This window comes from Haliaeetus leucocephalus, unplaced genomic scaffold (genome assembly GCF_000737465.1).
Source record: "Haliaeetus leucocephalus isolate CR32 unplaced genomic scaffold, Haliaeetus_leucocephalus-4.0 Scaffold1, whole genome shotgun sequence".
In the NCBI taxonomy this organism is placed as follows: Eukaryota; Metazoa; Chordata; class Aves; order Accipitriformes; family Accipitridae; genus Haliaeetus; species Haliaeetus leucocephalus.
The window spans coordinates 9146237-9163165 of record NW_010972437.1 but is presented as its reverse complement, the minus strand read 5'-3'; the positions used below and the strand labels follow the sequence as shown (position 1 = coordinate 9163165).

Below are 16929 nucleotides of genomic sequence, written 5' to 3'. Positions count from 1 at the left end.
CGACAATAAATAAAGGCACACACATCACCATCCAGAAACAAGAGCACAGATTCATGTCTATGGTATGTCAGAGACATTTGTCTTTTAGATTAGGTGACAGTTCCTAGAATAACAAGGTCCTTAAATAGGACCTCAAATCTTCCTGTAATGAATAAGTTATATGATTGTACAGCTCTGCATTCTCTTTATCCTGAGGGTATTTAGGTATCTTGGAGAGAAAAATCCTATAAATAGCATAGAATAAACATAAATACCTGCTTTCTTTCCAACCACTGGGACTGTCACTGGAGTAGTAACAGCTGGTGCTGGTTCTGCTGCTGGTTTTGGAGATTTTAGAGCTGTAGAAAAAAAAATAGGACTTCTCATATATTTGTTTTAATAAATGATTTTGTTTTAATTATGATGTTCTTTAGATTGTATGAAAGTTCCAGTCTTAGTAATACTAGAGACATTTGTTTAATGTCCTTCTAGCCAGAGATGTCTGAATGGAAAATACTAGACACACAAGAAAAGCTGCACCGGTATTCATGACTAAAGAATTCTTACCTACTGCAGGTTTAGGTTCAGGCCCAGGAAGTGGGATAGCTGCTTGCTTAGGTTCTGGCATTTCAAACACAATTACAAATAGGTTAATTTACATGTTTTGTAATCCCATTGAACATTAAAGTTAGAAGCATAAATACAGAGAGAGTTAATCGAAGACAGAATTTATTGTTTTATACTGTATTTAGCCAGAAAGCAAGAAATTAACTTGAGATGAACTCTTATAAAGCAAAATATAATGGAAAAAAGATTAATTTTTCAAGCACTGAAGAATTGAAGACAACAAGAAATCCAGAAGAACGCAAAGTGGTTAATCATGACACAATAGTCATGGACAGACTGGGTGATAATAATGCATTAGGTTAATATAGCATGATATTCCTCAATGAATATCATTTAGTTGCTGCAATAAGGAAAAAGAGCATCACATGTTTGTACCTTTAGGTGGTTCAGGCACGTGTTTCTCCTCTTTTTTTATGACAGGTATCTCAGTTTTCTTCTTAGGAACTTCTGGGACTTTAAAAAATTATTTTTATTTTGTAGGATATATTGAAACACTTTGAATCCCCAAATACTATTATCTCCAATGTATTTAAAAGTTTTCATTCTTTTTAGATGTAAACAGTTTCAGATGTTCATAAAGTTTAGGAATATGTATTTTAAGAGTGAGATTTGAATAAATTAGGAACACTAAATGGGCAAAAATTTGCAAAATGCTTGGATTAACTGTTTCACTGTAGTTATATTTTTATCAGTATTATAAAATATTTGTAAAGATCTCTTCTATACACAGTGAAGATTGAGAAACAATCCCAAAATGCAGAATTCAGACCCAAATGTAGATGTCAAATTTGGTTGTGCTTTCAGCAAAGCTTTAATTTACACAATGAGGTTAAGGCAGGCGATCTTTTAAAATCTCACTTTTATTCCTGAATTTCAGAGAATACTACTTAAAAGTAGGATTATTTTTTTAAAATTATAATTTACCAGATAAATTTGAATGTAATCTAGTACCTTCAGGTTTCTTAATTTTTTCTACTGGTGTCGGTACTGGCTTAACTTCTGGTTTAGGTTCTTTTTCTGGTTTAGGTTCTTCCTCTTCTGATTTCTTTTTAAGAACTTTAAAAGGAAAGAAATTTCAGTTTTTAAAGCACAGGTAAACAAAAGAATAAGACAGTGAACAAGACAAAAGATTAAAAATATATCAACTATCATGAAGAAACAGGAATGTAAGATGTATAGTTCGATATAAATGGAAGATTTTGTGTAGCTATTCAAGATATTCTTCTGAAGGCCTTTTAAAATTTGAAGTTGTCTAGAACAAAAAGATGCTTTTATTAACAGCAGTCCATCTGAGAGGAAATATGTCAATGTTAACTGTCCATGATAGAATAAAATTTATTACATCTTATCTAATATTTCTAATCATATTTAAATGATGACTCATTATACATAACTATGCATTAATAACTGCAGTTACAGATGATTTTCAGGGACAAAATGCAGGATTATGGATTAAACTCCTATTGACTTCTGTGAGACAACAAGACTGAATCTTCAAGTGTTATGTTTGCAGAGCTCAAATGTATATAATGTCTGTTTTTCATTTTACTTATTTCACTTATTTTTGTCCTGTCAGATATCCATCTATCTGGATATCTAATGAGACTGTCATCTGAAAACCTGAATATCTATATTTTATTATGTTGCCTGAAGTTTGAAAGTCAGCTGCAAGGTACATGGACGTGAATCATCCTGCTGTGGTATTTCAAAGACAATTGGAATTAGTACTTCCTTCTTCTAAGCAATAATTAAGCATGAAGTGATTCAGAAGGCTCCAGACTTTGCAGGAAATGGGACTGATGTCCAATAGTACCATGGGGTTCTGCAATCCATGCAGTACTTCTAAGAAAACCATAAAAGAGAATACGGATGCTACATACGTGACTTTGCTAACACTTACACTGTCACTGGAAAATATTTAGGGGTCCAGAAGCTGAAGGCAGTGGAAAACTATCAACTCTAGTATAAAATTTACAGAGATTAGGAAAACAGAAGAGAGTTATAAGGAACCAGATTTTCAGTGTTCTTCTGCTCTGTTTTCACCACAGGTCTTTTGGAACTGACAGATTTTCAGGATATGCCCACTTCATCCCTGCAACTATAAATGCTTTCTCCAAGAAACAGGTATCAGGTACTACTTTGTTCATGTAATTTTCCATAGCACACACATAAAAAAATGTTACTTAGGGGAATATACTGAACAATGTCAATATGCTGGGTTTTTTAAAACAGAGCCAAGTTACTGTACCTCTTTTCAAAACAACTTCTTCTTTTGGTGGAGGAGTAACTTCGGGAACTACTCTGCGAGGTTTCTTTACAAGTCCAGGCACTTGAAAGAATATTATGCCAGATTTTATTATGCATTCATAGCAGCAGTAAGAGCTAATCAACAACTAACCATTCCAAACACACAAATCAAATGCTGGTCCACTACTGATTATTAAAAGCAAAAGGTAAAACTGCTGAGATTGAAGTTGATAGTTTTAACACTTCTTCTACATTGTTTACTTACAGTTGTCTTCTAGGCTTATGCAGAAGAGGAAATTTTCATACAAATCAACAAAAGAGAAGTATGGTTTGACAAAACTATAACAGTTATGTACTCAGAGAGTTATCATAGTAGCATTTTTATCTCTTTTTCCTCTTTCATTACTGGCTTATGTTACATTATCTATTAATCTGAACTATCTGTGATGTTCATAAGGATCCAGTTAGTTTAATTCCTAAACTTGGAATAGCATTAAGAAAAGATGTTCACTGCTTAGCTGCTTAGCTTGTCTTAAGCTACAATACATATGAAAAATATAAGGGAGTACTTTTAAAGCAGCTTACTCAATTCATTATTCATCTCCATCTCTGGAAAACATCCTCTCACAAAAATAAGTTACATTACAGGCAAATAATAAACTAAGTATGTTTGAACAATGCTATATATATTTAAACAGTATGTTATTTTTTATTTCTCCCTAAGCAGAGAATCAAAGTGAGCATCTACACAAGTGACAAAACTTCTTATAAAAATCTCTCTCACCCTTCTGTGATTCTGTCTCTTGCATCTCATAAATTGCATGATGGGAGACTGAAGTGGACATTAATATAACATGAACATACACATCCAAGCTGGAGAGTCCACTGTTGAGCATAATCTAACATAGACAGCTTTTTGATATTTCTGAGCAAATGAAAGAAGATGATACCGAGAACTACAACTTTGGGCTCATGAGAGGCTTAATTTAAGTAAGATTCTTATATTAGCTAGGTACCTTTAGCAGGTGGGGGTTCCAATTTGGGAGGCTCACCAGGTTTTGCAGTCACAACTTTCTTCCTTAATTCAGGAGCTTTAAAGAAAATTATTTGAATTTTACCACACACATCATTAGATTCAAAAAAGAAAAGAACTTTCTAGAAGATGCAAACAACTGCTTAATACTACTGATGTAATAAAAAGACAAGAGCTACAAAGCTAAGATTCTGGCTGATTAACTGTTTGGAAGAAGTCAGATGATCTGTAAGAAGCACAGTTGATCTGAAACCCATGTTCATATAGTAACACCAGCAAATTATTGCTGGGGATTCTTTTCATTTGTAAGAACATGTTAAAGATAGAAGAATTATGTTAAAGATAGAAGAATGTGTTAACTTGGTTAAGATTTTATTTTTTTTCCTCATAACTATTGAAAAGAACCCATGTAAACTGACTTGGCATAATAATGGTAAAAAAAATTGTAAGGGACTGAGCATTAGTAAGGCGCACCATTAGAGCCATAGTAAATTAGAAAAGAAAAAAAAGGCCCAAATTGCTATGTCTAAAAGCATGCTTTCAAAGATTCATCAGTATAATTTAAAAGGATTATATGTTTGATTTCCCACTGTTAATTGTGGCTTCAGAGATTATACCTTTAAGTAGTTCTTTTGCCAATTTAATATCTTCTGTTGGTGGTGGAGGATGTGGTGGTTTTCGCTTTTCAGGGATCTTCTTCTCAGGTTCCGGTGCTTTAAATAACGTTAGGTAGATTTAGTATAAATTTACTACCCCAGTAGTTATGTGAAGAGTAAGGTACAAATGGAAAGATGGTAATTTTCCATTTTCAATGAAGCCAGTGAAAAAATCTCATTGAATTAAATGGGAGTATGAAAGAGCCTTAGGCTATTGCTTTGTAGCATGCACACAATACAAATATCCAAGCTGACTTAAAAAGAATGTTAATAACATGAGAACAAATGTGGCAAACCAAATGATGGGAAGACTCTTGTTGACAAGAAACAAAGTGAAAGCTTTTAAAATATATGTATGTTGTACTTAGAATTAAGAGATCAGAACTCATTTCCAAAACATAATAACACGGGAAGAATTACACAGAGACCTACAACGTACAGGTACAGGTGCAGAGAGTGACAGAGCAAGGAAAAACTGCACAGTAATGAAAGAAAGGTGTCTGGCAGCCTCTAAGTAGGTACTTTATATACCTTCAACTGGTAAAGCTTCTTCTACTTCTGCAACTGGAATTTCTTCTGCTTCTTCAGGCTCAATCTCCTTTATGATTTCATATTCTTTAAAGAATATTGACAACTGGTGTAAGTTTCCAAAGATAAGATTGTTTCACATGAACAATTATGTAGATATCACTAAAAAGAAAGCTACTCCAATAGACACAGACAAATACACATGAGGGTAAGTAATCACTCAGCATCTGTTACCTCAGCAGTTAATGCAAGCTTTTGAAAAACTACTCTTTTTCTCTGTAAGAATGAATCAGGGTTGTGTGAAGGATAGTATTTTTTAAGTATACAATATAAACTAAACATTAAATTTGTGGATGATGTAACTGGAAAGAATAAAACCCTCAATGCTCTCAATTCATTTAGGATTATAATAGCAATATAAATACTAGGTTTTAAGAGACTCAAATTTAGTGAGAATTGATTATTGTCTTAAAGAGAGACAGACTTTGCTAGGAATAGGCTGTGTAGGAGCATAAGTCACTTGAAAATATTTAGTTTTGAAAGTGATATTTTGCTTCCAAATATGAAAATGTAACAGTAAATACAAGAAACATAGACTGGTATCATCCAAAATATGAAGTGAACAATTTACAGACATTACAATGGGAGAAAAAAGACATCTATTTTAAAGCTTATGTTTGGAAGAACAGGCCAAAGGATTGTCCTTACAGTAATAGCTATAATGGTATATACCTTCACTTGGTAGTGGTTCAGGTATTTTAGGAACAGCAACAGGTACTTTCTCCTCTGGGACGGGTTTCTTGGGCACCTCAGGCACTTTAAAAAATATTAGTTCCTTTTATTTACATGTATATAAATGTACATATGAAACATAAAAGAGACAAAGACACTTAGCACACAGAAAATCACAGTAACAATGTCCACAACCATGACAGACTATGCTCCAAACAGTCTTTCCCAAGTTAGTCTACATACAACTGATACATTTTATAGACTCAGTTATGAACAAAGAAAATAGAAAACATTTCTTCTCAGGAGATGCCTCCTGGCAATATATACCTTTGGTTGCAAGAGGCTCTGGTTTTCTAAATTCTGGCTTTTTAGGTGTTGTAAGAGGCACTTTCTCTTCTGGGACAGTTGTCTCTGGCACTTCAGGTGCTTTAAAGATATTAGTAGATTTTCATTTTTGTGAACATTAAGATACATATCTACGTACAATAGTAAAAAGTGCAATGACTAAAAAGAGTAAGGCATTCAAAACATGAAGAACAAAATGTTAAGTGACAGATTATTCCCTCAGATACCTAAGCACTGCGTACCTCAGTGAAAGAAGGAAAAAAGTATTCAGAGAATAGAGAAAAGGAGAAGCTCAGTCACTGATGTATGTACCTTTAATTGAAGGAAGTTTATGTTTTTTAAGAACAGGCACAGGCTCTGGTATTTTTGACACAGCCACAGGCTCTGGTTTCTTTGGCACAGCCACAGGCTTCTTGGGCACAGCCACAGGCTTCTTGGGCACAGCCACAGGCTCTGGGGGAACGATCACTGGCACCTCCTCTTCGTGCTCTTCCTCCTCGGCCACCTCGGGCACTTTAAAGACATTAATTCCTTTTACTTGACCAAGCTAAAGGTCAGGCACATACAGACACAACATGACCAAATGCCGCTCTCACCCCTCCCCACAGAATGTAGAGGGGCAAAGGGCACTCAGTGCTGCAGCAACCCGGAGGGCACGGCAGGCTCTTTCAGAACACCACTGTATACCTTGAGCTGGAGGAGCTTCTGGCTCTCCAGGCTCAGCAACTGGTGCCACCTCTTCTGGCGCTTCCTCCTCCTCTTCCTCTTCTGGGACCTCTGCCTTGGGCATCTCAGGCACTTCAAAGATATTAGTGCGTTTCATTTTACATTGGTGAAAACACGTGCCAAGTAGGAACAAAACCCAGGGCAACACAGACACACGACTTCACAACAGCCAGCTCAAAACCTCACACACACGTGCAGCACCGACTACCCGGCGTGCACAACCTTGAGCGTCTCAGTTTGGAAACAGAGACAGGCCAAGAGAGGGTAGGACAGCGCTTAAGAGAAGATGATTAAGTATCTTTGTTAAGTTATCCATGAAGACAGGTACCTCTGGGTGCTGGAACCTCTGGTGCTTTGGCAATGGCCACGGGTACTTTTTCCTCGCGAGTAGCCTTCCTGGGCACCTCAGGTGCTTCAAAGATATTAGTAACAGTCAGTTTTATACATTAAACAGGAAGATGAACAATGAAATGTAAACTAGAGGTGCATTCATGACAGTAGCCAAACTGGTCTCACGGTATTGACCCGTGTCTCTCTCACTCACTGAGTCACGTACACACAAAACCGCACACGGGCACAGGCACGAGCACGAGCACGAGCACGAGCACAAGCACAGAGTGGTGATGCCAGGTAGGTCCTGTGAGAAAACTGTTGGCTATGTTGAGCTACAGCTCGAGGGCGAGGTGTGAATTAGGATACCCCGCTCTGTACTCAGGAGCCTTCCCCCCCTGGGGAGGAGAGAGTGTCATTCTCAGCCCCACTGTGACCTGACTCTTCCCCGGGAGCAACCTCAGCGCATATCTTATCTGTTGCCATTCCTCATAAATCTGCCAGTCTTTTGCATTCAGCAGTGTGGGCAGTGACAGGGTGAGGAACCCGGTATTTCGCCTTTGTCCCTGTTTCTGTCCTTCTCCATTTCCATTCTTTGTTTATGCTTTTCTTTTTATTGGCTTATTTTCTTGTCTTGAGTAGCGCTCTCGCCTCAATTTTCATTTCACTGTGTCAACTTCCACAGCCCGTATGGTTCACCAGATTTTATAGCCATTTCTTTTTCATTATCAACTCAAAATTACCAGCATTTTCTTTAAACGCGTGATATGCTGTCACTTCTTCTTACTGCCCTCATACGTGCATTTCTGAGTAAAAACTGGTTTTTCCTTTTGAAAAACTCATGTCTATCATATGCACTAACTGAGGCTGTCAAAAGAATCACGGAGACATTCACTGTGTCAATTTAAGATAACAAAATTGGTCAGCAATCTGAAAAAACTTATGATCAAGTTTTAAAATATGGCATTTCAGTATCTGCTGATTCAGAATATGAAAACAAATCCATAAATTCAAAATATCATTTGGGTTGTTTATACAAAACCCTAGATAGTTGAATTCCTAACCGATACATAGCACACAACGTAGACATTTCAGGTAATCACAAATGGACAGCATAACAGACATCAGAAGTAACATGTAGGACAGTAAGAAACAGCCTCATCCAGGCTGATGCACAGGGCAACAGGTACCTCGAACTGGTCCAGGTTCTGGCTTTTTTGGCACAGCTACAGGCAAGGGCTCTTCCAGAACACCTTTCTTGGGCACCTTGGGCACTTCAAAGATATTAGTATATTTTAGTTTTGTGGGCACTACAGATGCATAAGAAACAATAAGACAATCAACAATACACGCACGCAGTCTTCTTTGAGAAAGCGCTGTCATTACATTCAGTCATCAGTTATGCTTTGCTTCAAGCACATGGAATGGTCGGGGTATCAATTACGTCACACAGGAGATGGGAATTCTGTGTGTTTACTTTCTGTTTCTGAGTCAAGGTGGAAATGTAGAAAACCTATGCCCTCTTTGTAACAGCTGATTAGAGACTTATTTATGGAATCCCTCTGTATTTGAGCATCAGTCATGTATCTTTCATGACTACTTTTTTATTGAAGCTTAATTTTTTTTAGGAAAGTAACATTTGATTTAGCATTACCACCTTTTTTTCTATCAATTATTTCCATTCTTTATACCTCTTCTTCATTTTCAGATTTCCACAGTTCCTGTCTTTTAGATTCTCCTGTTTACAGAAATATATACTTCCTCTCCTCTCTTTTGGATTATATAAATGACCCTTTCATGTGCTAATAACATCTTCAGTAGATATATCCAGTCTTTTGCTAGCTAATCTACCTCATGTATACTGGCATTAACTTACTATTAACAAGGTAGGCAACTGATACTGCTGCTGTCATCCAGTAGTACAGTCTATCAGAAAATTCAGGGGTGCAACACTACGTCCTTTAACCTGAAGACTTATTTGCAGGCTCTTTTTCAGAACAACATGTTTTTCTGTTTAAACTAAACATTCAGTAAATGTTAATTCTTAAACTTTACAAAAAGTTCAGAAAGCTGCAGATATTTTTCAAAGAATTGAATCTAGTATTTCTGCCATGTTTTTGACAATCCACATTGCTCTTCAGATTTCTTAAGCACCTATCTCGAATAGGTGATCACCATAAAAATTAGTTCAACTTAAGTGCAGAAGAGCATGATATTTCTTTCTAATGATGATACTAATAGTGTTGACATGTACCTTTGGCTGGTGGTGGTTCTGGTATTTTGTGCACTGTAATAGGCATTTTTTCTTGTGGGAGAGCTTTTTGGGGCACTTCGAGCACTTTAAAGATATTATTTCCTCTTAATTTCACAGTTAAAAAATACAAAAGGTTATAACACTTATGATAAAATTAAAGAGTTTAGATATTTCTAACACTGTAACATTCTTCTGGTGACTGGTTCGTTAGTCACATATGCAAAGACAGGCACAGCAGAGGCTAGGGGTAGAGGACACATAAAAAATCTTACAGAAAAGAAGGGAGAACAAATGAAAAAATTAATTAAATGGCTAAAATAAAAAGCAGCTCCCCACAGAAGATATACCTTTAGCTAGTGGAGCTTCTTGTTTCTTTGGCACAGCCACAGGCTTCTTGGGCACAGCCACAGGCTTCTTGGGCACAGCCACAGGCTCTGGGGGAACGATCACTGGCACCTCCTCTTCGTGCTCTTCCTCCTCAGCCACCTCGGGCACTTTAAAGACATTAATTCCTTTTACTTGACCAAGCTAAAGGTCAGGCACATACAGACACAACATGACCAAATGCCGCTCTCACCCCTCCCCACAGAATGTAGAGGGGCAAAGGGCACTCAGTGCTGCAGCAACCCGGAGGGCACGGCAGGCTCTTTCAGAACACCACTGTATACCTTGAGCTGGAGGAGCTTCTGGCTCTCCAGGCTCAGCAACTGGTGCCACCTCTTCTGGCGCTTCCTCCTCCTCTTCCTCTTCTGGGACCTCTGCCTTGGGCATCTCAGGCACTTCAAAGATATTAGTGCGTTTCATTTTACATTGGTGAAAACACGTGCCAAGTAGGAACAAAACCCAGGGCAACACAGACACACAACTTCACAACAGCCAGCTCAAAACCTCACACACACGTGCAGCACCGACTACCCGGCGTGCACAACCTTGAGCGTCTCAGTTTGGAAACAGAGACAGGCCAAGAGAGGGTAGGACAGCGCTTAAGAGAAGATGATTAAGTATCTTTGTTAAGTTATCCATGAAGACAGGTACCTCTGGGTGCTGGAACCTCTGGTGCTTTGGCAATGGCCACGGGTACTTTTTCCTCGCGAGTAGCCTTCCTGGGCACCTCAGGTGCTTCAAAGATATTAGTAACAGTCAGTTTTATACATTAAACAGGAAGATGAACAATGAAATGTAAACTAGAGGTGCATTCATGACAGTAGCCAAACTGGTCTCACGGTATTGACCCGTGTCTCTCTCACTCACTGAGTCACGTACACACAAAACCGCACACGGGCACAGGCACGAGCACGAGCACGAGCACGAGCACAAGCACAGAGTGGTGATGCCAGGTAGGTCCTGTGAGAAAACTGTTGGCTATGTTGAGCTACAGCTCGAGGGCGAGGTGTGAATTAGGATACCCCGCTCTGTACTCAGGAGCCTTCCCCCCCTGGGGAGGAGAGAGTGTCATTCTCAGCCCCACTGTGACCTGACTCTTCCCCGGGAGCAACCTCAGCGCATATCTTATCTGTTGCCATTCCTCATAAATCTGCCAGTCTTTTGCATTCAGCAGTGTGGGCAGTGACAGGGTGAGGAACCCGGTATTTCGCCTTTGTCCCTGTTTCTGTCCTTCTCCATTTCCATTCTTTGTTTATGCTTTTCTTTTTATTGGCTTATTTTCTTGTCTTGAGTAGCGCTCTCGCCTCAATTTTCATTTCACTGTGTCAACTTCCACAGCCCGTATGGTTCACCAGATTTTATAGCCATTTCTTTTTCATTATCAACTCAAAATTACCAGCATTTTCTTTAAACGCGTGATATGCTGTCACTTCTTCTTACTGCCCTCATACGTGCATTTCTGAGTAAAAACTGGTTTTTCCTTTTGAAAAACTCATGTCTATCATATGCACTAACTGAGGCTGTCAAAAGAATCACGGAGACATTCACTGTGTCAATTTAAGATAACAAAATTGGTCAGCAATCTGAAAAAACTTATGATCAAGTTTTAAAATATGGCATTTCAGTATCTGCTGATTCAGAATATGAAAACAAATCCATAAATTCAAAATATCATTTGGGTTGTTTATACAAAACCCTAGATAGTTGAATTCCTAACCGATACATAGCACACAACGTAGACATTTCAGGTAATCACAAATGGACAGCATAACAGACATCAGAAGTAACATGTAGGACAGTAAGAAACAGCCTCATCCAGGCTGATGCACAGGGCAACAGGTACCTCGAACTGGTCCAGGTTCTGGCTTTTTTGGCACAGCTACAGGCAAGGGCTCTTCCAGAACACCTTTCTTGGGCACCTTGGGCACTTCAAAGATATTAGTATATTTTAGTTTTGTGGGCACTACAGATGCATAAGAAACAATAAGACAATCAACAATACACGCACGCAGTCTTCTTTGAGAAAGCGCTGTCATTACATTCAGTCATCAGTTATGCTTTGCTTCAAGCACATGGAATGGTCGGGGTATCAATTACGTCACACAGGAGATGGGAATTCTGTGTGTTTACTTTCTGTTTCTGAGTCAAGGTGGAAATGTAGAAAACCTATGCCCTCTTTGTAACAGCTGATTAGAGACTTATTTATGGAATCCCTCTGTATTTGAGCATCAGTCATGTATCTTTCATGACTGTGTGTTCTGTCCTGGTTTTGGCAGTCACTGTTGTCTTTTTACTTGTCACTTGGATGTTATCACTATTTTTATCCTTCTAGTTGACTTCACCTTTCTGTTTCTGTCTTTGTGTGCTTCTCTTTTTTTGCTTTGCACATTCTTTCCTGTAACAGCTCTGGCTTCCATTCTAATCACTAGATGCTGCTTATAGCTGTTTTCTGCTAAACTAATTTAAAAGATTTAAATCCTTAAACATCATCACTGTGAGGTGGCACTTCACTTGAGGAATGTCATTGTATTTCAGGTGGAGAGAATCTGGTATCAGAGGGAATGTTTACTTCTGTGGCCAGTGCTTGGGACTTTCTAAAGGAAATGAAATGGTGCAGCACTGCATCATTCTATGGTGTGTACAGTTTTAGAGTATCATAATTAATTTTTTAGTATTTCATTTATAAAGTTTCTCATCGTGATTAATCTGAGAAAATAAATGCCTCTTACAAGGTTCAGTGAATTAGGCGTTCACATGAATTTTACAGCTCTTTGGTGCTATTCATATCATGTAACATCTTTGCAAACCACAGAGTGGACAATGTTGACATATGACCAAAATACAGGCAAATTATAATTAACAGTTTAAAGAAAAGATTCTGCTCCATGATGCTACCCATGGCAACACAGGTACATAGATATATTTGCAATTATTTTTCTCTATGTACAGAAACTGCTACTCTGTGCTGAAACCTTCACTTTCTGCTTATTTTGTCCTTTCTCACAAAATCATAGAATCATTTAGGTTGGAAAAGGCCTTTAAGATCATCGAGTCCAACCGTAAACCTTATACTGCCAAGTCCCACTAAACCATGTATTAAACCATCCCTAGTAATAATGTGAACAACAGTTTATGCATTCATTCTCTTGCTAGCATCCATAAAGTTCTGGCATTTCCTGGTAAGCAGAAGTTCATCATACCTGCTTGATTTATTGCTATGACTTAAGAAATTAGATCTTACCTCCTGAACTTTTTGAATATGCCAAAAAAAAACGTACAACAAAAGTTTGGATGGTTTTAGTTGAGGAAACATTTGATGCCCCTGCACAGCAATTCATATTTGGTACATCTGTCTGACATTTTAGATATCAGAGTATACAGTGAAAGATCAATTTAAAATGAGATTAATTTTAAAAAAAACACCACCCTTCCTTATGATGATAATCACAGTGGCATGTACCTTTAGCAAGTGGAGCTCCTGGTTTTTTAGGTACAGCAATGGGCACTTTCTCCTTTGGGACAGTCCTCTCAGGCATCTCAGGCTCTTCAAAGATATTAGTGCATTTCATTTTACAATTACAATACAACTGAATATAAGTACAGAGACTGAAACACAGAGGACAACAGAAATGTTCTGAAGCAACGATTTGGCACGCACTCATACTCTGCGATTTGTTTAGCAAGCATCATTTAAAATCTCAGATTCTAAATGACAGAACAAAAGAGGTTAAGATAATACTTAAGAGAAGAAGATTAGGTATGTTTATCATGTATTCATGTTAACATGTACCTCTGGCTGATGGAGGTTGTGGTTTTTCAGGAACAGCTACAGGAATTTTCTCTTCTGGGACAGCCTTTTCGGGCTTTGCAGGCTCTTTAAAGATATTAGTATCTTTTAGTTATGTATATTAAGCTTTAAAACAAACAGTGAAACATAGTATACTCAAGAGAAGGAAAAGAGATCCTGTTCAGAAGAGGTACCTTTAGACTGTGGAGCTGCTCGCTTTTTAAGTATAGCAACACCCTCTTGCTTTTTGGCCAGCTCAGATGGTGGTGGTTCCTCAGGTGCCCAAACAGGCTCTGGTTCTTTGGATGCCACTTCAGACTTTGGTTTTTGAAGTGCTGTAGAAGGCGCTAGTTTTCGGGGTGCTAAAATTGGTTCTGGTTCCTCAGGCACCACAACAGGTTCTGGCTTGCAGGGTGCCACAACAGGCTTTGATTTTCTCGAGACTGCAATAGGTATTGATTTTTGGAAACCTGCAACAAACTCTGTTTCTTCAGGTGCTACAACAAGCTCTGTTTTTTGGAGTGGCACAAAAGGTTTTGTTTTGGGGGGCAACACAACGTGCTCTGATTTTTGGGTTGATGCAACTGTCTCTGATTCCTCAGGTGCCACAGTGAGCTCAGTTTCCTCAGGGGCCATGAATGGCTCTGGTTTTGGGGGCTCCACAACAGGCTTTTGTTTGGAGGGCATCACACCATGCTTTAGCTTTTGGGGTGGCACATCAAGCTTGGGTTCCTCAGGTATCACAACAAACTCTTGTTTCTCAGGCACAACAACATGCTCTGGTTTTCGCAGTTCTGTAGCAGGCTTTTGTTTTGGGGGCACCACACCATACTTTAGTTTTTGGGATGCCCCATCAGGCTTGGGTTCCTCAGGTACCACAGCATACTCTGGTTTCTCAGGCATCACAACACGCTCTGGTTTTTGGGATGCCACAACAGATTCTGGTTTTTGGGGTGCCACAACAGTCTCGGGCTCCTCAGATGCCACAACATACTCTAGTTTTTGGGGTGCTACAACAGGCTTTTGTTTTCGGGCCACGCTAGCAGGTTCTGGTTCTTGAGGTTCTACCTCTTGAGGCTTTGGTTTTGGGGGTCCTGCAATGGGCTTTGGTTTTTGAGAAACTGGAACAGGTACTTTCTTTCCTGGGAAAGTTGTCTTGGCCACTTTATGTACATAAAAGATATTAGTTCTAAACTTAACAACTGCACTGACAATCACACCAAATTTAAGTGAATCATAACACATAAAACCACAATTATAATGAAAACATTAAAAACATATCAGGTATCAATCATTTATGTTGGCCTTTTTAACAATGAATAAAGCACATTTTGGCTTTTCTCCCTTTTCTCTCAAATGTACACACCCACCGCCCTCCCCCCCGCACCAAGCCTCATCCCCCCCATATGCAAGTGCACATGTGCACTGATAGTATAACTGAAATTGTAAGTAAAATCCATGATAATTATAAACAGAATGGACAGGACAAAAGATATTAATAACATTGCAGGTAATAAGCTGAAGATTCTTTCAAGAATTAGCAGTGACGGCATCTAGTTTTTCTTGGTGGAACTTCTGGTATTTCAATTACATTGATATCTTCTGCTCTTAGCTACTAGAATGGGTACTTTTTCCCTTCTATATTATCACTTTAAAGGTATTAGTTGTGGTTTTTTTCATGAACCCAAATGGGTTAAATAGTAAGAATAATCCAAAAGAGTAAGAAGAATTGAAGTATAAAATACAGGCAGTTCAGACATCCAAGATTTGTCACTATTCTTCAAAAAGACCCACGTATGCATGTTTCACACACATATGCAGATATGTAGAGCAAGTGTAATTTAGAATCTCAGAAAAGAGAAGGCCTGGAAAATCACAGTGTTAAAGAAAAGAGAAAAAAATATTGCTTTTGTTATTTTATTAGTGTTGAGATTTACCTTTCTCTGGTAGAGGTTCTGGTTCCTCAGGTGCAGCCTCTGGTTCTGGGACAACCACAGGTTCTGGTTCTTTAGGCACAACCTCAGGTTCTGGTATTTTATGCACAGGTATTTTCTTTTCTGGAGCAACTTTCTTTGGCACCTCAGGTTCTTTAAAGATATTTATTTGTTTTACTTTCAGGAATTTGAAGAATAGGAATTAAAAAGATGACAATAGCTCCAAGGTGAAAATTATCAAACAACACCAGAACCTCCCCCCCGCAACTTTATAAATAATCTGTGGTTTTTTTCATATTGCTTGATGCACACCATTAATAGCCACTGTTGCTTACTGGGAGCTATTCACAAGTGAAGAAGACAACACAATCTGTAACATTTATAGATATTAGAATATAAAAAAAAGAGGATGACACAAACTTAAAAAAATAATAATATTTAGAGAAACAAATTAACATTTCTGTGCAATTTTATCAGTATTGAACATGTACCTTTAGGTGGTGGAATTTCTGTTTTTTTAGGAACTTCAATATGTACTTTTTCTTCAGAAACCACTTTCTTGGGCACCTCAGGCACTTTAAAGAAAGTAATTAATTTTATTTGTTTGAAATTCAAACATATGTCTGCAGCATTAAGACACTAAGAAAAAGTAAAACTTGGACATCAGAAGCATCTGTGGTTTTGGATGTGAATATCAACTTTTTTCTTTGCCTACAGAAAATTCTCTCTGATGTCTCATTGAGGTACAGATGCATAAACTACAACTTAAACAACAAAAATATTTTATAGAACGTTTAGAGTAAAAGTAATTTACCAATATGTTAAAATGGTACCTTAGACAATGAAAGGTTTTTCTTTCACTACTTGTGTACAGCAGTTACCTTTAGTTGGTGGAGGTTCTGGTTTCTTTGGTACTTTAACTGAAACCTCTTCTGGGACCACTTTCTTTGGTACCTCAGGCACTTGAAAAATATTAATAACTTTTACTATAAGAATTTCATAAACAACATTAAAGCATAACGGCAGAACACTATTAGTGAGAACACTAATCACCAATATTTATTTTTTTTCACACAACACATTTGTTCACTTGAAAAACCTTTGACAACAGAAGAAAATTCTAACAGAGGTCTTGGGTACTGTCTTTAGTGTTAAAACAATAAAAAAGTGATGGTTTTGATTCTGTTAATTTTGTCATAGTGCCTTTAGCTGGTGGAACTACTGTTTTTTTAGGCTCCACAACTGGTATTTTCTCATTTGGGACATTCTTGGGCAATTCTGGCATTTTAATAATTATGATAATACTAAGAATTTAAAGAAATTTAAATAACATTAAAGTGGAAAAAGAAACAAACAAAAGGACACCA

At 37.9% G+C, this 16929-nt stretch overlaps 1 protein-coding gene across 1 annotated transcript in view; it reads right to left on the bottom strand.

Moving 5' to 3' along the window:
* Positions 1–16929, bottom strand: part of TTN (titin) — a 242040-nt gene that overhangs the window by 105269 nt on the left and 119842 nt on the right. Inside the window, 22 exon segments of the mRNA XM_010569298.1 lie at positions 255–338; positions 547–600; positions 1558–1662; positions 2855–2935; positions 3870–3944; positions 4504–4599; positions 5074–5157; positions 6130–6228; positions 6460–6660; positions 6835–6945; positions 7202–7285; positions 8394–8477; positions 9458–9559; positions 9805–9951; positions 10126–10236; positions 10493–10576; positions 11685–11804; positions 13302–13385; positions 13632–13715; positions 13823–14791; positions 15566–15739; positions 16444–16524. Of these exon segments, the coding sequence (XP_010567600.1) occupies positions 255–338; positions 547–600; positions 1558–1662; positions 2855–2935; positions 3870–3944; positions 4504–4599; positions 5074–5157; positions 6130–6228; positions 6460–6660; positions 6835–6945; positions 7202–7285; positions 8394–8477; positions 9458–9559; positions 9805–9951; positions 10126–10236; positions 10493–10576; positions 11685–11804; positions 13302–13385; positions 13632–13715; positions 13823–14791; positions 15566–15739; positions 16444–16524 (3114 nt within the window).